General features: G+C 40.1%; 1 protein-coding gene across 1 annotated transcript in view; it reads left to right on the top strand.

The window, feature by feature from the left end:
* The window catches only part of LOC135220808 (1-phosphatidylinositol 4,5-bisphosphate phosphodiesterase gamma-1-like), a 511,068-nt gene that overhangs the window by 456,563 nt on the left and 30,448 nt on the right, over positions 1-24,057 (top strand). The window contains exons 25-26 of the mRNA XM_064258319.1: positions 16,800-16,939; positions 17,103-17,207. Of these exons, the coding sequence (XP_064114389.1) occupies positions 16,800-16,939; positions 17,103-17,207 (245 nt within the window). The remainder of the gene's footprint in view (positions 1-16,799; positions 16,940-17,102; positions 17,208-24,057) is intronic.

Below are 24,057 nucleotides of genomic sequence, written 5' to 3'. Positions count from 1 at the left end.
AAATTTTTTTTCAAACAGAATATTAATTAACAAAATAAAAATTCAGATAACTTTTGAATCTCACTTTCGACTTACTACATTCCCCCTCTCCAGTTCCACTCTAACTGTATATATTTGTTCTTCACATTCCCCAGGGTCAGGTGCAGAGGTTTTTTTTTTTTCAAACTGTTACATTAAATTCTGGCAACAAAATTATACGGTACAATCAAATTCATAGACAAATATATTCAGAGTTCACAGAAAATACACATTATAAACAAGGCATTCATACAAGCATCTTAGCCTACAGAACATATACAAATTACAATAATTTCTTTATATACACTGCACGGTACATAGTAGACTAGCACCTAATACTGTATCAGACTTACAAGTAATGAGCAAAAATTGTTTTAATTTTTTTCGAAGGACTTCACTCTCAATTCAAATTTATGAAAGGGACAATTAACTGATTTCAATTACTTTTCCTTTCCAAATTTTCAAACATATCATGGGGTCATTGGGGAACTGAGCCCCTCAACTGCGTAGCAGGTGGACTTCCTTCCACTCTTCTCCTAAATGTTAAAGCGTCTTTTAGCTATCTGGGACGACCTAGGCTTAGGTTGTTCAGGTTTTAATGTTTGCTTAAGTAATTCTAACTTCTGGGTAATACCTTCCTCTGAGATTTCAAAACCAGAAAAATCAGCTACAGGGCTATCACAAACTAGAATGTCTGGTTCTAGGTACTGAGCCAAGTCAGCACCAGGAGTAGTAGATCCTTTATGTTCTTCTTGATTAGATAGCAAAACACCAGAAACATCCAAAGTATCCAATGGTTGATCTAACTCTCCATCCCTCAATGACAAAGTCAAAACTGGCTGAGGTGACCCTTCTAACAATGGTGAGACCTGGATACTAGGGTCTACTAAGGTTTCAACAGTTGACTCAGACGTTAAAGGCATTGAGATCAGATCATCCACAGCAAGAGCAATACTTGCCTGCTTGACTAGACAAGAGGTTGCTAATGGCTCAGGAGTGAGGATACCAGTCATGTCAAGAATTGCAGGTTTTGCTTCCCACAATTCAAGTACTGTAGGAGATAGTGTTACATATGTATCAGGTATGTCAGCTGTCATAGTCAATAATCTGGTAGGAGATAAAGGAATGGTCAGGTCCGGGATTTCAGGGGTATCTTGCCAACTATGTAGAGCTAGTCTCCTTTCATATGTCTTGGGAGGTTTTAAAATAAACTTCAGCATTTTTCTTAGGTATGGTAGATGATTTATTTAGCAGACTTGCAAGAACTACACCAACCACTTCAAAAAAATCATCCTCTGAACTAGAGCTGGAATAGTCATTATTATTGATAGCTCTAGGGACAGAAACTGAAGAGTATCCATCACTGCCTGGAATATGCTGGGACTCTCAAGCAAAACAGAATGATTTTGGGTACCACTGGAAATGCCTCTTTACATAGACTGGTGGCTCCAACCAAGCCTTCAGCTGAATATGATGTGCCATGACTATCTCTCCACTGTCTAGGTGTTTCAATTTATAGTTACCTTATTTTTTTGGAACTGAATCACTTCACAGGGACCATCAAACCTTAGAAGACACAGTTTATTGGTTGTGAGATGACCCATAAGGACAACTTTCCTCAGGACTACGGTACCCTTCCTGAAAGGCTGGATTCTCGGCTCGGCCAACGCGGAACCAGAGGAATTTATTTCTGGTGATAGAAATTCATTTCTCAATGCAATATGGTTCAGATCCCACAATAAACTGTAGGTCCCTTTGCTAGGTAACCAATTGGTTCCTAGTCAAGTAAAACTATCTAATCCTTTGGGCCAGCCCTAGGAGAGCTGTTAATCAGCTCAGTGGTCTGGTAAAACTAAAATATACTTTTTTTAACTGAAAGGCTGGTAGCGTAGGTGACCTACAGCCCAAGGATTCCTGGTTTCAGCAGACAAGAGAGGAAGACTATTCATGTCATGGGCTGCTTTTAGAATCTTTTCAGCAGGTGTACAACCTAACTCCGCATGCAAAGAGTGGTTGTAACTTAGGAGGCTCTTGGCAAGAGCTTATCCCACTTATGAGCATCATCAAATAGGACGCGTAATAATTCACAATGGTGCGATTTACACATTCAACGGCTCCATTACTCGAAGGTTTGTGGGGTGTTATTTTAACATGAATAATATTATACCTCTCCATCAGAGCACTGAATTCACGGGTAATGAATTTGGACCATTGTGTAACAGAAATTGGACTGGCACTCTAGGAATAGACAGGAAAACATGTTCTTCAGTAACCTGGCAGATTGTACGAGTTTGCTTATTTTGAATGGGAATTGCAGTAACCCACTTGGAGTAGTGGTCGACTATCATGAGGCAACCAACGTAACCAGTAGATGAAGTAGGAAGGCTGATGAGGTCCATAGCAACCAACTCTATTGGAGTCGAGGTAGAGATGCGAAGGGTTTGAGGAATGACTTATTTCCCTTGACACCTTACACATCTGGCACTCCTTACAAGTGCGGCACAAATCCCTAATGATTTTAGTCAGGGAGTGATGCCAAACTAACCTCCTTAGCATGGATGTCGTTTTGTCTATTCCTAAGTGAGCATTCTGTAAATGCGTCTCGGCTACCAAGTCTATTAGAACTGTAAACGATATAACTGGAACCAAGTGACCATCACTCATTTTCTTGAACAGGAGATCTTGATATACCCTAAATTCTGACCACTTGCTCTTCAATCCCTTCAAGGAGCAAGCAGTTGAGAGGCAGGTACTCCAGAGTGCACCATCCTGGAGTTGACGGTGTTCACTCTGTATTCCTCTCAACTCATCATAGGAAATAAGGGCATTACCATAAAAGTCAGGGTGATTTCTACCATCCAGTGTCGAGTTTGTCACCAACATGACAGAACTGGTTGATGTGACAGGTTGCATGTGTGTTCAACTGGATGACAACCGCAGTATCAGAACACAGTTGTCCATTTAGAGCATCTATTTCAAGTTAGTTTTGGTCAGCAAATTCTTGCCAAGGATAACATAAAAATCCATATCCCCAGCTGAGAAAACAGCAAAGGGGAAAAGCGGTAACCTTTGCTCACTTGATCCTTCCAAAGCTAGTTGGACTGTTCCCAGAACTCTACTATTCTGTCCAGTGAACCCCTCAACTACATCAATAGTTGAAGTGTCATATGAAATATTAGCCTCAGTAAGCACAGACTCATTCACCAGGCATACTTGAGCTCTTATGTCTACAAGAGCACAACAATGCATACTTCCCAGGGTCACAATACCTATTGCAGGATGACAGGTATTATGCTGACAGTAAGACACCAAAGGAACAGTTTCACTGGCATACAGCAGTTTAGGGCACTCAGGATACACCTCAACCTCTTCAGCAGTGAAAACTTCTGGTCCATCTTCAGGTTTTGAACTTCTCACCTTACACCCTTCAGTTACAGTAGTAGGGCAGACAAAGCTCTTTCATTCAGTGACTGGGTTAAAATGTATTCCAGCCAGACACTGAAGATGAATCCCATGGGGATCCTTGAACGAGGGATCACAATATACTACAAGATGACTGTCCAAAATGAACCCAAATTTCCAGGCTGAATATTTTGGAAAATGTTAATAATAATTCTAGAGCAGGAACAGTGCCAGGATACTTCATGGCCTTGATCTGGTTTCTACTGGCCTTGTTGAGTTTGAAACCTAGACGATCTTCGTCTTTAAGGAAAGGTTGCACCAATGCTTTACGAAGCTTTTCTTCCTTCAGCAAGAAGTTATCAGACAAGCCGGGTTCCTTACGCAACAGTTCCAGTGCGATTTCAAGAGACTCGGTCATAGAATCGGGACCACCACATACTTTGGTGTATACTTTCAGGCCAGCAGGAAGTAGTGTCATACTTGGGCTAGAGTCATGAGAACTTGTGGTACCAGGAAGTCAGGATAAACAGTCAGCTGCAGAGTTCAGGTCACCAGGACAATACTTAACAATGAAATTGAACTCTGACAGTTCATCCAGTGTCCTAGCTAATCGACTATCTACCATCTTCAAGTCCTGGAGATAGACAAGTGGACAATGATCTGAATAAATTACAAAGAACTGGCTATATAAAAATGACCTGAATGTCTTTACACCCCACCTAAGAGCAGCTAGCTCACGGTCAATAGTGGAGTGAGTAACAGGTCTCACAATTAAGGAAGGACATTGAGTCATAGGCGATTGTAACCTGTGATCCAGTCTGCTCCTGACACAAACAGGCCTCAGCCCCCTCCCAGAAGCATCCACATATAGTTCAAGGGGCTTAGCTTCATGAGAGTAGTCGTGGTATGACAGGGTAATTTCTTGCTTAATTAGCTCATTCAGGCGATTAAAGGCACAATCCATCTCAGGTGTCGAAGCTAACTTACTGGACCCAAGTCTCTTAGGACCTCCAGTAAGGCAAGATAATGGTTTAGCAACCACAGAACATATGGGTACATACTTCCTCTGTAAGTTCACGATGCCGTGGAAGCTTCGCAATTCCCCCACCGTAATGGGCTTAGGGAAGGTTTCTACCTTCTTGATATAATCAGACAGCTGCTTCATACCAGAACGGCCCACTAGGTGTCCCAGATACTGTACTTCAGACTGAACCCATAAACACTTCTGAAGGTTCATCTTCAGCCTACGATTCTGTAGGGTTGTCAGGACACGTTCAACTAGTTCAAGGTGCTTCTTGAAAGAGGTTCCCAAACTTAATATATCATCGATATAAACAATTACTTTGGCTTTTGGGAATTCTTGTAGGATATGCTGCATTTCACGCTGGAAAACAGCTGGAGCATTTTTTAGTCCAAAGGAGACAGCCCCTTGAACTGGCAGTGACCATACGCAGTAGAGAATGCAGTGTATTCCTTGCTATCCTCTGACATTGGGAGCTGATAATAGCCTCGTACTAAGTCAATGGTGGTAAAATACTTTACCCCATGAAGGCTAAAAACAGTCTTCCATATTAGGCATTGGGAACTTTTCAGGTACCATCACTTTATTAAGGTGACGGTAATCCACACAGAGCCTAATACGTACTACCATCTTTCTTGAGGACTGGAACTAACAGGAGAAGACCATGGGGACATACTGGGTTCAGTTATCCCCAGGGCACACAGTTCCTTACACTGTCGTTCAATAGCATCTGTTATGGGCTGAGATAACCTCCGGAGTTGCTGGAAAATAGGAGTTTCATTGTAAAGCTGGACACAGGAGTGGCTGCACACACTCCTACGTCATCGTCTCCAGTGCTGATGACCGGAAGGTGATGCTGAAGCATTTCCTGGAACTGCTTTTTCTGCAAGGGATCCAGGTCTGCATCAACACTAATAGTGCGGATAGCCTCAAGCATACCTTCATCACTAGCGAGTTCACCTATCTGGACTGGCATACAAGATGACGGGGAGTCTATCTCCATGACAGTGGAAACTCTACCCAGGGTATCACCAGTCTTTATCCAGGAGCTTTTACTTCCCAGTCCTTTCATCAGAACCAATGCCCCATCATCCTCAAGATATAGGACACCTGGTATTCCTGTAGCCTTCCTAGTCAAACCATCCTTTATGATGTTGCCATCATAAAAGAACACAGGAAGGTCTCTATCAGAACATGAAGGGCACTTAAAACTTGCATCAGGTCCTTCAGGAAAAGCCTGGGTAGTGGGCACCATGGCAGTCTCATCTTATGGCAACAATGCTGGCACTGCTGCCTGGATTGGAACACTATATAACACTTGCCTGCAGGGTTCTCCTCTCTGGGGCAAGTAATACTCCCATAAAGAGTCAGTGGATGGTTCAGTGATACTTATGAGATTTCTGGCACAATCTACATGCACCCGATTTCTTCTCAGGAATGGAAAACCAAGAACAATGTGCTCGGTCATTGAACGTCTGGGAACGACGAAAAACACTTGGCAAAAACCTCATCCCATGCACCTTGAGGGTCAGCTCAACAGTACTCCATGCCTTATGTCCTGAGTTGCCTAGACCCTTGGGTCCCACTGTGGTAGGTAAGACACCCAGGTCTATGTCTGCCACCACAGTTTCAGACACGTTGACCTCTGCTCCTGAAGCCAACAAAGCATCCAGAATCCGGTTGTCAGCGACAGCAACAGGGACAACCATTAGACTGGCAGGGTCAAGCTGAGCTAGGTTCACCCTCCAAAGGGTACGGAAAACCACTCCAGGTTCCTGTACTACAGGAAAGTCTGTTTGCTCGGATGTGGCTGCTTGGAGCAAATGTGGGGTTGCTTCAGCACTACTGGCTACTGAAGTTATCGGTGGGCTAACACAGTTCACCACCCAAGAAATCCTCTAATGTAATCCCAACATCTAAGTTAAGAGGTCTGAGGTTTAACTCCTCATTTTTGCTATCAGTTCTTGAGGACCTTGAACTGGTGCAGTAGACAGTCCTTGTCTCATAGCTTCCCTTCTTGTTCCTCCGGGACTTTCTTCCTCTTGAATGAGCAGCTGGGTTCTGATATTCCTGCTCACTCTCACTGCTGTCAGACCCCGTAGCTGGTGTTATCGAAACCAAGCATTGTTTCCGGTCTTTTGGTTTTGGTTTCACTGTTTTAGTTGTCTTCTCCCTCCGATGAGATGTTTTCTGGGATGACGACCGAGTAGGCAATACATGGTGCTGCCTGGCTGTGGGAACAGGAGATATCACACAAGTCTTAGCAGGGGTTTTTACAGACTTTAGATGCTTTCTTTCTGGTGTCCTTGTAACAGGAGGCACTTTTGGACAGAGCCGACAGATGGCTGTCTGACCCACACCTAAGACAAAATGGTGTCCAGGTCGCTTACACCAGGTACACTACTGAGATTGCCAGAATTCTCCAGCGGATGGGGACCTATATGGGCTCCGAGAAGGTCTAGGTTGTCGTGGTGCACTGGTAGGACAATGAGGGGATCGTTGGGCTGTCAAAGCAACACGAACAGGGCTAGCACCTTGCCAGGACTGACCCACCTTAGAATGGATGAGTGCTTCAGGCCTCGTTCGGCACTCCTTCCTGGTATGGCCCTGAACTTCCACGAGGTCTAACACATCCAGCCATGTGTTTTTTCGGCCAGAGGTGGTCTTAATGACTGCCAGGTCCCTCAGTAGCTGCTGCTCATTATTTACAGGTATGGACTTAAACAGCTGTCTCTTAAGCTCTGCCCCATCTAATGGCTGGTTAGGGTGAGAAACCTGATACAAATGCTCAAGGTGAGTAGCAAATATTGACAGGAACTCGCCTTCCATCAATTGGGCCTCCTTGAACTGAGCCTTCTGTCTGGTTCCGAGCTGCTCTTTCGCCCTGTTGTACCAGGCCTTGAGCTCCTTCTTCATCTCATGGTAGTCTACCTCTGTTCCTCCTACTGCATCAAACGCTGAACAAATTTCCCCCTCCAATTACCTGCCAAGCTCAGCTGTCCATAAGTGTGTACTGCCCTGGGAGTACCGGGCTGAACAATACGTTTCAAAGGAGGTGAGGAAACGGGAGAAAGAGTGTCCAGAATCCCAGTTGTAAACTGCTGGTCTGGGACATCCCATCCTGTCCAAAGCCTGAACAAGCTGACCAATCTCCATGGTATTTACTGGTACTGTTTTTGATACCTCAGATTCAGATGAAGATGAGGAGGACTGAGAAGGTTCTGGTGAAGCATCTTGCAGATGGACTTGTCTCCTACTCATTGTCTTAGGATGGACACTAGAAGAAACATCTACTGGTGCATAGGTAGAGGGAATCCTTGTGGGCTGTGGAACTTTACCATCCATTCCAGGGGGGTCGGAGACACAAGCAGGACTATCATGACGGGACATCAATCCCTCACCTAAGAACCAGGTACTGGAGGAGTCCGTTGCCACCATAGACACAGGTCGATTCCATGTCAAGGTAGTAATTGTTGTGCACTGTGCCATATGGGTGACACAGGCAGCACTCCTCTTCAGGGAAGGCTCCCACTTTAGAGCTTGAAGTTCCTCTTCTAATCGAAGGAGCCTTCCTTGTAGGAGTACAATTGTCTCATCACGCTCTGAAAGCTTTGTTAGCAATTCCTCCTGGCTCATATTTGCAACAGGGTGTGTGGACTCTTGGGAATCCATTTTTTCCTGGATTCATCCACCTTAGTGCATAAGAGATTCGAACACTTAAGGGGTCCCGGGTCTGGGCACCAATGAAGTAACAAGATGCCGTATAGTGCTGCTGCCTCATCCCTACAGGTTCTTCTGGCCACAGCATAGTACTTGCCACAGTTTTCAGTTTTCTGGGCACCAGCTTGAAGAGCCTCAATATTTTGGGCTAGAGTTCAGGATTAAACTGGCCCAAGAGTCCCCTAAAATTTTTAGTATGATCCCTAATGGTAGTTTTGGTAAAATGTGGTCTGTTATTATGAGTTATGCCATAAAAACCAGAGTGGAAAAGTAATTTATTTTCTCTAAACAAAAAACCAAAAAAAGGACATTTTAAATCAAGGAGATTATTATTATACAAGTGAAATCCTTCTGTATAAAAATAGGTCTTTATTAAAGAAAGAAAACAAAGCTCAATCTGTTTCAATAATTAACGAAAAGGAACACTGGTGCACAATATTTAAACAAACTTTACTTTCCCAAGAACTTACATCCAGATCATTTAAAATTAAATGTTTCAGGTTAATGTCATATCAGTTTAGACAAATATTCGGTGACCAAGTTTCAAGTTTCCAGCTCTTGAATAGGAAGCTCATCTGAATGGCAAGCTTCTAGACCTGTGGGGAAGAACCAATTGACATTTCGCAGTGGAATGAAATACTGACACACATCAAGTACAACAAAATAAAAATAAAAATTCAAACAGAAAATTAATTAACAAAATAAAAATTCAGATAACTTTTGAATCTCACTTTCGACTCACTACAGTACAACCCAGCTCTAGCTGCCCCTCTCTCTTCTTAGACATCCTGGGTTGGGAAAGACTGAAACACGGTGGCATGCGTGCATGGTCTTTGACCAGTTGTTCATATGCGAACAAACCTTCGGTCTTAACAATAGTAGGATAGGATAGAGCTCTCAGCCAGGTATATCCCAGGCAAACTGAATGTGGTCGCAGACAAAATCAGTCACCAGGATCAGATCCTAGGCACAGAGTGGTCCCTTCATCAAGTGGTAGCATAGTAGACAAGCTTTTCCAGGTTTGGGGGAGACCCATGCTGGACCTTTTTGCAACTCACTTCAACAGGAAGCTGGAGATATTCTGTTCAGTGGTTCCAGCTCCTTTAGGATTGGCAGAGGATGCATTCCAACATCCCTGGGACAACCTGGAGGTGTATGCCTTCACTCCGTTTTGTTTGATCCTTCAGGTTCTGAACAGGCTAATGAGTTCACAGGGTCTCAGGATGTCTTTGGTAGCCTTCTGTGGCCTCAGGCGGAATGGTTCCCAGATCTGCTGTCGTTGTTGTCAGAAGTTCCGAGGGAGATTCCCCCTTGGAGAATTCTGTGTCGGCCCCATGCGGAAAATTTCCACCAGTCGGTAGAATCCCTGTCTCTTCACGGTTGGAGGCTATCATGTATCTCCTCCAAGTGAGAGGCTTTTCTCAGAGAACAGCTTGGCATATGTCCAGCAGTCTTAGAAAGTCGACCTCCATGGTTTACCAAGGCAAATGGGCAATCTACTGCGATTGGTGTTGTAAACGGGGTTTTCTCCACTCTCAACCTCTATTTAGCAAATAGCAGACTTTTTAACCTTCCTCAGAGACGATAAATGTTTCTCCGTTTCTGCCATTAGAGGCTACAGGGTAGCCTGAGTTTGGTGTTACGCCTTAAAGGTATCGACATCTCCTCTCCTTGGGAACTTTACCTGCTAGTTAAGGGGTTTGAGCAGTCGAGTTCTCCTAGAGAGCTCAAGCCTCCGGCGTGGGATGTTTCCTTGGTTCTCAAGAGCTTCACTAAGAGTCCATATGAGCCCTTGCATTGCTCATCTGACAGGAGCCTGACGCTCAAGACAATTTTCCTTCTGGCCTTGGCATCTTCCAAGAGAGCTCCATGGTCTGAGCTATGAGGTGAAGCACACCAGGGGTTGGGGGTCGGTGTCCTTCGAATTTGTCCTGGAATTCGTGGCCAAGACCCGAAATCCCTCTGTGCACGGTGACAGGTTCACTTCGTTTTCCATTCCATCACTGAATGACTTTGTGGGTGGTGATGCTCAAGAGCTTTTGTTGAGCCCTGTCCGGGCCCTGCATTGCTATCTTAAAAGGATCGGCACCTTAGACCAGGCTGCCGCACTTTTTTTTGTTAGCACAGGCCATACAAAGAAAGAGGTGTCTAAGAATACTATCTCTTTTTGGATACGGGAAGCCATCAGACAGGCATATTTGACTCTTGATGATTCCACCACCACGTCTGTGCAGGCTAGAGCGCATGACGTTAGAGGTATTGGTCCCTCTCTGGCTTTCAAAAAGAACTTGGCTGTACATAGAGTGCTGAGCGCTGGTACTAATTTATCATTTTTCACCAGATATACGCACACATTGCCAGATCTCACAAGATTCCTTGCTTTTCATCTGCGATTTAACCGGATCCAGGTAGGTGCTAGAAAATTATCCTATTGTTAAGACCTGAGGTTTGTAGCAAAGAAAAATACAAATTGTCTTGGAAAATTTGTCATTTCAGATGCTTTGTGTAGACAAAGTCAGAAGGGTGAGTTTCTCTCTCTCTCTCTCTCTCTCTCTCTCTCTCTCTCTCTCTCTCTCTCTCTCTCTCTCTCTCACTGAGATAAGAGAGATTTTTTATGGGTATGTAACATGTATGTTTATTTATTTCTTGTGGTTTTTAGATGAATGTGACATTACTTTGTCATTCATTTTTTCATATTTTCCATGCTATAATTACAATTTTTTTTGCATTTCAACAACTACGAAAATATTAGTAAGGTATAGTAAATTAGGTAAGATATTTGGATAATTCTGAAATTCCCAGTCTTTTTTTGGTAGATAAGTTGGGGAGGGGGGTAGCCCTAACTGTCAATCATTTTGACATATCGACATGAAAGGTGCTGGCCCCCCCCACACACACACACACACACACACACACACACACACACACAACAAAATATGAAGTACTGTATCATACAAATACAAAATAAACTGAAACTGTATGAAAGAAAATGGTTGTGCCTCAATATAAGGGTAACTTGATTAGTTTTCACATGTACAGTGGTACCTCGAGATACGAAATTAATCCGTTCCGAGGCGGCCTTCGTATCATGAGTTTTTCGTATCTTGGAACACATTTTACATGTAAAATGGCCAATCCGTTCCAAGCCCTCCAAAAACACCCCAGTAAATTATATTTCCAGGCCTAAAACACATGTTCTAGGGTTACAACGCTGATCCGACGGAAGAAATGTGACTCCAAAAAGGCAAAATACTGTACATACTTGAGTAATATTCAACTGCATGTAATGTTCAACCCCTACATGTTCAACCCCATTTTATTAGGACTTTAGCATATGTCCCTTAGCAATAAGCCTAGCCTATGTTAGCGGTTGCTACTGTAGCCTAGTCTATGATTCTAACATCTAAACCTAAGAGCTAAAAGCTTAGAATATGCCAATAAAATGTATAAATAATTAATAAATAATTATTAATTAATCATTAACTATATACACAAACAAAAAACAAAAACCTTCCAATCGATTGTTTACATTCAGCTCTTACCCGTCTTACGAGTATCGAACGAGCGCCAAGCAATCATTTTTCCTAGCACACAGTAAGCCATAAATTGTCATTAGTATCTCTCTTCAACTAATGAAACTACCAAACAGTAAAATAACCATTCATTTCTATTCTTTATTCTATCTTTACCTAATGGAGATACCAAGTTACTGACAGCTATACGTAATGAAACATATGTATACGTAACGTAATAATAAAACAGAAGAAGAATTCTAAAAAATACGTATTTGTTGGCAGTCTGATTTATTTTATATTTTATGATATCTAATTCACAATTTTTTTATTAAATGTATTGCATGTACTCATTTCAAATAATTATTAAGTAACCATTAACTATAATAAACAAACAAAAAAAAGCTTCCAAACGTCTGTTTACATCCAGCAATTACGAGTATCGAACGATCGACAAGCAATCACTTTACACAGTAAGCCATAAATTTTCATTATCTCTCTTCAACTACTGAAACTACCAAACAGTATAATAACCATTCATTTCTTTTCTTTATTCTATCTTTACCTCATGTTTTTTTTTATTAAATGTATTGCATGAATAAGTTTTTCAATTTACAGCATCCTTTTACCAATAGAATACTTAAAGCACAAGGGGTAGATGCTGACCAATAGGAGAGCAGGACCTTATGGGGTGACTAGCATCAGGAACCAATGGGAGAGCGGGAGGATGGTGGCGAGTTTACTCAGTTGGCGGGGCGCTAGTTTTAAAATTGTTCTCGTTGGTCCAGGTGAATCTCGGGACTTTACAGCACCAACCTTTCGTATCTTGAAAACTTTTCGTATGTAGAGCAGTAAAATTTTTCGCATTGGCTTTCGTATCTCGAGTTTTTCATAAGTAGAGCCTTTCGTATCTCGAGGTACTACTGTAGTTGCAAGTCATATATTTTGAAGGGTAATGTTGTAAGATGACTTTGAAATGATATTAAAGTGTTATAGAGTGGTAGTTTAAGTTATATTTGCTGTTTGAACTATTGAAATAGGCAGTTATAAGCATTTTTAGAGTGGGTGTCAAGTATTTGCAGGTGGTTGTGGTCTATCTGGGGGGGAGGGATTGACTGTATATGTGTTCCTGTCAGTTTTTTTGTTACAATTTTTTTTTTTTTTTTATAAAACTCGCCATGTAAAGTAAAGGGTAGGCAAAGAATCTGTTGAAAATAAGAAATGCAAGGGGGTGGTGGAGATCCATGCAAAATACAACATAAGATATGTTTTGTGAAGGTGGTTAGCTATGAAATGAGGAGGCTTGAAATAATTACAAGTGATATGACAAGGGTAGATATATGTAAAGGAAAAAATGCCTAAAAGGCAAGTGATAAGGGCAAAGGTTATTTTTGGAAGAACAGTATCCGAATTTATACAAAACGCACAAATAATACTCAAGAGTGTAAAGTGATTAGAAAAGATTTTTAGGAGCAGGGCATGTGTAAGATGAAAATGAAGTTACAGTCAAAGAGAAAGGAATAAGGGAATAATAAAGTCAGTATTTTGAAAGTCCGATTGAAGATAATGAATACAAGCTTGAGAATGTTCTGAGTATTTTGAAAGTCCGTTTAAAGATAATGAATACAAGCTAGAGAATGTTCATGACAGTTGTACCAATAGAAGTATTAACATATGAAGAGGTCAAAAGGGCTCCAAGGAAAATAGAAAGTGTAAAAGCCCCAGGACCATCAGGAATGGCAAGTGATATGCTAAAAAACATTTAGTGACCTTATCACTGACTGCTTTAAAGTCTCACTTCTTCACAGCACAAACACACAAGTCAAAAATAGTGAAATAGCGTCTCTGTCAGATGGAAGCAAAGAAGGGAGCTCTCAAGTTGTGGGAGAACACCACCGCTGCCAGGTTCCAGATGAGAAACAGGGCTGACAACTTGAGAATCTGTAAATAAACGAACTTTTCTCTCCCTCAGGAAGAAGATATAACCTGAGAGATACTAAAATAATTATGTGTGAGTATGGATAAATAGCCGTACTGCCCACTCCCCAATCCTACTAAAATGAGGGAAAGAGGCGAGACGACAAATGCAACTGGCTCTGAAAGAAGAAGGGAAGAGCAAATCGTCCGCCATTAAAACTCATCCCGAACATCCTGAAACGCACACATTCTGAAAGACTAAAACATTGCAAAGTTTCCGGACATGTGTGAAAAACACAAAAACAAAAATGTCAGTACACATTTTCAAATCAAAACACTAAAGTGAAGTAAGGGGTCCTGTCTCTCTGAAGGGGGCAATACTCTCTCCTAGAGAGGACTATCCTATCACCCATAACGTAAGCAGTGCCGATGCAAAGTTAAAGATGTATCTACTGCAACAGCATCTGTCGCAAGGAAGTTCAACAAAGAAGGCGTGTCTAAAACGTTGATGTCCACGGAACTTCTAGGCTGAATAGAACGAAATAAAGTGCAGGCTACAGTAAAAAAAACCGACTTGGAAAAGGAGAGCTAAGCGAAACTCCACTCTCTAAGGCGGTAAAAGAAAGACTGGCATATCGCGAGGGTCCGACCTTGGTCGAAGAACAAACATCCACCGCGTATATGCATGAGTTGACAGATGCCACAGATTCCTAGTTTTTTTTACAATCTTTGATTGTTTTTACAGATTCCAGCTACTGCTAGAAGATTTATCCTATTGTTAAGACCGAAGGTTTGTTAGTTATGAAAAATACAAATTGATTAAAAAATGTGTCATATTAATATGTTTAACCCTCAAATGCCGAACCTCTATTTACAAAAGTGTCTGTCGTATGCCAGCGGCATTCAGGAGCTAGCGCTGAAGCGGAAAAACAGTTTTTTTCAAAAAATCACAGCGCGCTTAGTTATTAAGATTAAGAGTTTATTTTTGGCTCCTTTTTTGTCATTGCCTGAAGTTTAGTGTCCAACCATCAGATTTGGAAAAAAATATCATTATCATTTATAAATATTGGAATATATGACAGCACAAAAAAATTTCATATATAATTGTATACAAATCCTACTGTGAACAAAACGGTTAAAGCTAATGAGTTATTTTTTGTTGTTGTATTGTACACTAAATTGCGGCAATGATTTTGGTATATAACAAATTGTAAAATGATCAAAGCAACATAGAGAAAATATTATCACAAAATGATGCATGAATTTGTAACGCGCGGACGTAAAAACAAGTTTTTTTCTAAAATTCACCATAAATCGAAATATTGTGTTAGAGACTTCCCGTTTGTTGCAAAAATGAAGATAATTGATTGAATATTACTAGACTGTAAGTGTTTTAGCTTACAATTGGAGTTTTCGACCATTTCGGTTGAGTTAAAGTTGACCAAAGGTCGAATTTTTTCTATTTATTGTGATTTAATGAAAATATTTCAAAACCGATAAAAGCTACAACCATGAGTTATTTTTTGTTGTATTCTACATGATATTGTGCACATTTTCATTTATAACTCTTTATGTAAGGCCTAATATAAAATGGTGCGAAAATTACGACAAGGTGACAAAAGAAATTCTGAGATTTTCAGCAGTTACCACAGGGCGGAGGGAAAGAAAAAGTTTTTTTTTTTCAAAAATTCCCCATAAATCGAAATATTGTGCTAGAGACTTCCCATTTGTTGCAAAATGAAGGTAAATGATTGAATGTTACTAGAATGTAAGAGTTTTACCTTGCAATTGCATTTTTTTACCATTTTGGTCGAGTCAAAGTTGACTGCAGGATTTAATTTTTGCACTTGACATGATTTATATGAAAATATTTCAAAACTGATAAAAGCTACTACCATGAGTTATTTTTTGTTGTTTTCTACATGAAATTATGCACATTTTTATGTAAGGCCTAATAGAAAAAGGTTCGAAAATTACGATAAGGTGACTAAAGAAATTCTGAGATTTTCATCAGTTACCATGCACAGAAGGAAGGAAAAAGTTTTATTTTTAAAAATTCACCATAAATCAAAATATTGTGCTTGAGATTTCCCATTTGTTGCAAAATGAAGGTAAATGATTGACTGTCACTAGAATGTAAGAGTTTTAGCTTACAATTGCGTTTTTCGACCATTTCGGTCGAGTCAAGGTTGAGTGCAGGTTTAAATTTTGGCACTTGTGATTTATATGAAAATATTTCAAAACTGATAAAAGCTACTACCATGAGTTATTTTTTGTTGTATTCTACATGATATTTTGCACATTTTTATGTAAGGCCTAATAGAAAAAGGTGCGAAAATTACAGTAAAGTGACTAAAGAAATTCTGAGATTTTCAGCAGTTACCATGCACAGAGGGAAGGAAAAAGTTTTTTTTTCAAAAATTCACCATGAATCGAAATATTGTGCTAGAGACTTCCAGTTTGTTGCAAAATGGTAAATGATTGAATGTTACTAGAATGTAAGGGTTTTAGCAGTCACTCGCAAATGTTCTGCCAAACACGAATGTGTCAAGAAATCGCTCTCCGACAATGCGTCGTTGATGCTTTGTAGTGCGAGAAGAAAGAAACTCGTGCATGCGCAGCTGGGTGATGCTTGTAAACAAAACAACAGCATGATCCGTGAACTCCCAGCATCCCTCAAGGCGCGTGGTTTAAAATCTTTTGCAAACTAGGCCTATAACTATTTTTCCGCGAATATTTAAAAAAACGTTTTGTAGTCTACGTACTGTATGTCCATTTGGCACCTAACAGACAATTATAGTCGATGTATAATACATCCAGTCGGCGTTTAAGGGTTAAGCATGCTCTGAAGTTAAACTCAAGTGTTCACTTAGGCTGTATCCCCCCAAAAATAAGGCTGTATCCCAGAAAAAAAGTTTTTTTTAATGAGGATTACTTAATTTTGGATCTTTAGAAGGCATTTGATTGTGCCAAGGCAAGTAGTTAAATGGGTATTACAAAAGCTTAGGGTACAGAAAGACTTGAAGGGCAAGTGATATTCCAGCACAATTATACAAGGTGTAGTGCTCACTGAATATATAAAAGTAACACAAGACTAGAGGCTCAGAGTTTGTAAAAGTAAACAGTTTTGATTTCAGAATTTGTACACCTGTTGTTTGAAGTTTGTACTCCTTATTTTGTTGTTTGTTTTCTTGTCTTCATGTATGCAGGTGACAATGGCCTAAATCCAATGTGGCGAAAGACTCTAATGTACACAGTATACAACCCTGATTGCGCTCTTATACGTTTCGTTGTTTATGATGAGGATATGTTTAGTGAGCACAACCAGATTGGACAAGCTACTTACCCGGTAAGTATGATAGTATTCAGTACTCCATGCTTTTGAGAACATATTTTGTAGAAATTTGAAATATAAATACAGTACAGTATATGATATTCTTCAGTTGTTTATCATGAAGCATTATGTATAACTTGCTTTATTTTATGTTGAAACACATTTGACTTTATTTCAGGTTACTTGTATACGAGAGGGCTTTAGAAGCATACCTTTGAAGAATGCTTACTCTGAGGAGTTTGAACTTGCATCTTTACTTGTTCATTTGAAAATCACAAAGGAGGTCAGTGCTTTGATATACTTGACTTCTTAGTTTTATTCATGTTTTTGTATAGAGAATATTTACTGTCAGATATGAATATTTACCTTTATTGTCTAAAGTCTTGTGTACAGTATTGTATTTGTCTTATGTTGGTATTTCATGGTTTGCTTAACTTATTTGTTGAGCATTGGCATGATATGCATGAAGTGCTTTTAATACATCAAGGAATTATAATCCTTTTGAATGGGTACTTGCATGCATTAGTTTTCTCAGTGTTTTGCTTTTAATTGGAATAAAAAGCTAACAATTTATATTTGAAGCCAAAGAAGAGAACAGAGGGATGCATGGATGCCAAACACTAATCATCTTTGAACATTTTTCAGTCGTACAGCCATCTGAAATTTCCAGGAGAGGAGGAAAAAATTATATTGATATTAACTGAGTGCCAAGTTTAGAAGTAAAGTAAATGTATTTGAGATTTTTTCATATTCTTGAATGAACTAAATGTGTTAATGTATCAAAACTATTTTGGTTTATGGGCAGTAGTTCTGTCAAGCCACAAATAGATCCTGTGTCATAGAAGAGTACTCTGACTAATGATAGATGATTGTTTTTTCTTTAATCTCCCACTGAACTGTCAGTTTTCTTAATTAGTGAAGAAAACGAAGCTTGTCAGTCTACCAAGAAATTTCCATAAGTAAGTTATCAAATAATGAAAAGTTCCCAAAGCTTTGTTCTATGGAAGATTTAAATCATGGATTGAATTAATAGAGTATTGTGTTGGGGAAATTCTGGATGGAACTTTGGAATACGTAATGTTATCCACTAAGCTTGCACCAAGACAGGTTCTTTTGATTAATAGGAGGAGAGTCCTGTTGCTTATTAGTTGTAGGTGTTTAAAAGTTATGTATACAGGCAGTCCCCGGGTTACAACGTTCTGAGGTCAAGGCGCTTCTCAATTGCATTCATCAGACATTATTTCCAAGGTTACGACGCATGTTCCAGGCTTACGACACCTACAATGCTCATCTGGCAGATGAAATATGACACCAAAAATGCAAAATAATCAATATTTGTATTTTTTATGAAAAATGCAATAAGAATGCAGTTTACATAGTTTTCAATCCACCCAAAGCATTAAAAGTAAGGTTTTCTTAGGATTTTTTACAATGTTCCGGCTTACAACGATTTTTGGCTTATGACATGTCTCAAGAACGGAACCCCCTTAGTAACCCAGGGACTGCCTGTAATATTTTGTGGTCTACGTAAGAATTTTTCACTTTTATCTTTCCATCATACTAGTATACATATGTTTCTTATTTAGGAAAATATAGACTTGTAGGATTGAATAACCATTAGGCTTGTGTATGGTGATTACATTAGTAAACATTTGTTTTCCATTTGGTGAAGTAATTTTGTATATCAGTATTCGACAGTTTGTGCTGTAGCTTTTAGCTGTTTTTTTTTTTTAAATATTTTGATACAATCCAACCTCTTAAATCTGGGAACCTTGTGACCAGGCCACTGGTGAACCACAGTAAATCTCAGAATATAGAATACACCCCTAAAAAATTAAGCCCCTATGTAAACATAGTTTTGCAAGTTAATTCCACATACAAACATGTAGCCGAGGTGTTAACTTAGCCTACGACTTGGCTAAGTTCTGACACTACTTTTTATCGTTCATTACTCATATATTTCTACTTTATCATTTTATAACTTCATACTATATAATTTTTTATCATTTTATAACTTCATACTGTATCTTTTTTTTTTATGTATGCTTTAACACATTTAGCCTACATTCTCGAGTTAGCCTAACTTTCAGTCGACTACTACTTAACTTTTATGAGAATCTGCAAAATATTATTAGTAACTTTCCTCTCCTAAATTTACTATCTCATAATTATCACTATGTATTAGTTTCTTTGTCATTTATTTTAATTGTTGAGGGTAATGATATGGCAAAAATAAAGAATGAATTTTGCTGATCAATCAGTGGATCCGCCATCAAAAAGTAAACAAAGCACAATGCCATCTATTGAGGAAAATGAATACTAAACTTTTTCTAGTGGGAGGGGGAAGAATAGAAACATTTTCTAGCATAGATACAGATTTATGCTTGTGCTGCTTACCTCTATCATCATCTGATCTTTTGGGTGGTATATGGAATATGTAAAAATACAGCTATACAAAAGAAATGGGGTCTTTCAAGCACTCTAAGATAAGGAATTCATGCGCTGCCAAATGTCTTGTTGTTTTGATTAAAAGTTTTGACTTGGTAGAGCCTTCTCAATTGGAATCTATAAGAAAATTGGAATCTATAAGAAAATATATTCACGAATTTAAATTTGGTATTGAAAACATGGTGGCTGATTCAAAGTCAAGCTGATCCACAGGAGTTCCCAAACCACAGAATGCCAGTTTTAAGAGGTTTGTCTGTACCTTTTTTTAAGGATAAAATACTAATACACAAGCCATTAGTTATGAATGGCTGTACTCTGTGCAGATGCACCCAGATGCTTTAACTAAAGAGGTTTGAAAGAAGAAACTAACTCCACTAAGTATGTGTCGGCCGACTCCATCCTGCTGTAAGGGTGGAGTGTTCTTTAGTAGTACAGTTCTTCATTGGAAGAGCAATGAAGAATGAGAGCAATGAAAATCATGATTAGTGGAGATGCATCAAAATATGTGTAGTAAAAAATTACCATATTTCTTGTTATAAACCAGTTGATTGGAGCCTGAATTTCAATTCAGGTTGGAAGGAGAGGTAAATTTAGCTACAGAAGTTCCACTTCCCCAAGGTAGTGATAGTCGACAATCAACCTCAAAATCGTGGATGCTTGTACGATTACAGTGTAATGGATTTGTAATGTAAGAAACTTCATGGGCTTTGACCTTGAGCAGCAGAATTTCCTCTCGAGAAACATCCACTTGAAGCCATGAAATAACCTGTTAGTGTCACTAAGAAATAGAAATCTGAAAAAAACAGGATAATTATGATTCTTTTTGTACAAGAACTGATGAGGTGGTCAAAATGACTTTAATACAGATATAACTTGAGGTTTTTCATGGGACATAATAGACCAACCTTGGGAGAAGATGAAGGGAAGGCATAGATAGCAAAGAAATGGAAGAGTAGACTATCCTTGCCATATTGGGTCTTGGCCACAAAATCCAGTGCTTATGACCAGTGGCATTCAGGAACACATTCCTAAGAGTCAAATCCACAATTACAGCATCTCACAAGTGCTCGTAGGCTGGTCTGTTGAGGCTGTGCTGCATCAAAGTTAAGCTTCAACTTGGATGCTTACCAGATAATTTAAGAATAGACCTGACAGAATGGCAAAAGAGGGCTTCCTGTTGTTTTTCCTAATCTAAACCATGCTGGAGGAAGACTCAAGATAAAGTGGACCAATAGCTTTTTGTAGCTAAGAGAGAAAGCTTCTTGACATTCCTCAAGTACAGAAAGATGTCAGCTGTTATAGGAATAGAGGCCTTGGGAGACTACTACCCCATTTGCTTCACCAGGTACACATCTAGACTACTTTCTTTGGTAAAAGATGGTAATTGTGATAGCTTTTGCAACAACTTCCAAAGGCCACTTTCTGAGACTTCCTGATAATCACACATGAAATAGCAACCAGGGGTGACTAAAACATTGGAAATAGGCCTGCTTCAGAAGGCACCACTGATTAAAAAACACCTACTAACCAATTCAGACCTGATGTGGCGTTATTTCTTGGGAATATTTTCAAGGCTATTAGTCAGGGAGTTATGACATTCTAACACAAATGTTTACAACACCCCACCATATTTTATAATGTTATAGGAGTTAGTCAAATTTAGATACAGTAGACCCTTGACTCACGAACACAATCCGTTCCTAGACCTTGGTCGTGTTCGAAATTGTTCGTGACTCGGAGCTAATTTCCCCATAAGGTTTAATGGGAATAATATTAATTGGTTCTCGACCCCTACGAACCAATATATATTATTATATTTTGTCTTTATTTTACACAGATAATGTAAAAGTCAGTGTAAAAACCTTAATATATCTAATAATATAATTAAAATGGTAAAACTAACACTATAAAAACTTTTGTAAAGTGAACACTTACTATGACTGGCGAGACTTCTGGCTTGACGGACAAGAGAAGAGGAGGGTGGTGGGTGGGGAGGAGGTTATTGTGCGGAAGGAGACCCTCCCCCATCCAGGTCGAGGAGATCTCCGTTCCGGAGATGTTCAACCTCTTCTAGGTTTTTTTTGGTGAACGTTTAATCACAAACTTATCCAATGTCTGTTGCCTTTTCCTTCCTTGCATAACTCTTCTGAAATGGCTCATTAAATTTTCATTGAGCATATTCACGATCCTGTTCGTAACAATTTTGTCCGGATGATACAATTCAAGAAGCACTGGACATCATTCCACTTTTCCAATGCGGCTTTTATCACATCACTGCTGACATCTGTAAACTTCCTCCCCAGCCTCCTCTTTCGTCAGTTGATTGCTCCCGAGCAAGTTGCTCCTGCTGCTCTTTGTGGAGTTGAACAAGTTCGTCCGCAGTCAAATCTTCTGAATGTTCAGCGACCAATTCTTCAACATCTTCGTCGTTGACTTGTAGACCCATACTGTTGCCCATGGACACAATTTCTTGCACAATCTCTGCATCGAAGCCCTCAAAGTCACGGACAGTTACGCACTGGGGCCAAAGTTTCCGCCACGCAGAATTTAATGTGCGGTACGTAACTTCAGTCCATGCGTTATCAATGAGGGTTATGCAGTGAAAAACATTAAAGTGCTTCTTCCAAAATTCTTTTAAGGTTAATTTTGTCTCTTCAGTTACACGGAAGCATCTGGAGAACAGAGGTCGTGTTGGGTGGAAGGAACTTGAACTGAATGAAGTCATGTTCACTGCAGTCAGCCAGTACGAAGGGTGTGCCGGGGCATTATCCATGATCATAGAACGGCACCACAGGGTAGCTTGTTCTCTGTTAGGTACTGACTCACGGTCGGCGCAAACACTTCATCAATCCACTCCATAAACAAGCTCCGTGTCACCCATGCTTTTGTATTGGCCCTCCACATTACAGGCAGTCTGGCCTTATTTACGTTGTGCTGCTTAAAGGCACGCGGGTTATTTGAATGGTAGACAAGTAGCGGCTTTAGTTTCAAGTCGCACTTGCGTTTGAGCATAACAACAAAGCGTAAGCCTGTACTTCATTGGCTTGTGGCCTGGGAGCGCCTTCCTCTTCTTGGGTGATAATGTCCTGTTGGGCATCTTCTTCCAGAAGAGGCCCGTTTCATCACAATTGAAAATCTGTTGAGGCGACGTATCCTTCGGCCTCCACGAACTCGGCACAAACTCGGTCACGAATGCCTCAGCAGCAGCCTTGTCTGCGCTAGCAGCCTCACCATGCCTAATTACAGAGTGAATTCCAGTTCTCTTCTTGAAGTTATCAAACCACCCTTTACTAGCCTTAAAATCATCTGGCGTGGCACTAGTAGAAGGAGTTTCCTTCAGCAAACTCTGATACACTTGCCGAGCTTTCTTGCAGATGATCGGCTCGTTTACACCATCACCTGCCATCTGTTTCTCATGTACCCACTTCAAAATTATTTTTTCTGCCTCTTCGAGGGTTTGCGATCTCATCTTGTTAGTACTGTCACTCCCTTCGCAACATTTGCTTCTTTAATGGCATCCTTGTTTTTCAAAATTGTCGAAATTGTCGACTGGCCATCTTGTACTCGCTTGCGATATCGGTCACGCGAACACCCAAGTTCAAACTTTTCTATAATTTCTTTCTTTCTATTTCAATGGTTATCTTCCTCTGCACCTCTTCTCACATCACTCTTCACTTTCTTACTTTCACCACCACTCTTCACTTTATTAGCGGCCCCATTATGAAGAAAATCAACAAGTGTTTTTAGCGCAAAAAATGCTAAGCGAATTGACGAACGTCTTGTACACAATGAGATGAGACCAAAGAGCGATGCGTGGGTGACGCCGTGCCCGTGGGCGGCTGGAGGATGGCTGGTCCCATGGCAACTCAACGCTCTCACGTGTGCTGGGCGATTTCGCGCATTTTTCAAATGTTTGTGTCTAAAAATTAGTTTGTGAAACAAAGTGAATGTTATTTTCCAGAAATTTCCAGCATTTTTCAAATGTTCATGTCTCAAAATTAGTTCATGACCCAAACAGAATTTTTATTTTCCGCATTTTTTTTTGTTCGTATTCTCAAAGTTAGTTCGTAAGTGAAGGGTGAAATTTTACCTATAATTTTGGTCGGGATCGAGTTGTACGTGGGTCAATGCGTTCGTGAGTCAAGGGTCTACTGTACTTTAGAAATTTACTCTTATGATTTTAAGTTGTAGTTATTGATAACCCAAATACATGAGCAAAGATTCACATAAGTTGACTTACCTCCTCCTCTTCATCAGTTCCCTCCTTCCCCTGCCAACAAGCTTCTCCCATCCCCCTCACACATCCATCCTCCTATCATCTTCCCCCCCCCCCCCCCCCCCACCCCTTCCCCCCCCCCCCCCCCCCCCCCCCCCCCCCCCCCCATCTGCATCTCTCTCTCTCTCTCTCTCTTCTCTCTCTCTCTCTCTCTCTCTCTCTCTCTCTCTCTCTCTCTCTCTATCTCAAATTGCACACAAGGCAATCAACTCAACCCGACTCAATACATAGTCTTACAGTTATTCTATAGTAATTCTGTTTATTAGTTTAAGAAGAGAAATGTTGGGTGTAGTAATGAATTGATTGTTAATGACATGACTGTTTTACCCCAGTTGGCAGTTTTAAATACAGTATTAGAGCAATATACTATAAATGTTCACTGGCATGCGATCCCAGAAAGTGGCTCATT

Source organism: Macrobrachium nipponense, chromosome 2 (assembly GCF_015104395.2).
Source record: "Macrobrachium nipponense isolate FS-2020 chromosome 2, ASM1510439v2, whole genome shotgun sequence".
Lineage (NCBI taxonomy): Eukaryota > Metazoa > Arthropoda > Malacostraca > Decapoda > Palaemonidae > Macrobrachium > Macrobrachium nipponense.
Note: the sequence above shows the minus strand (reverse complement) of the source record. Positions and strands in the feature narration are given on the sequence as shown.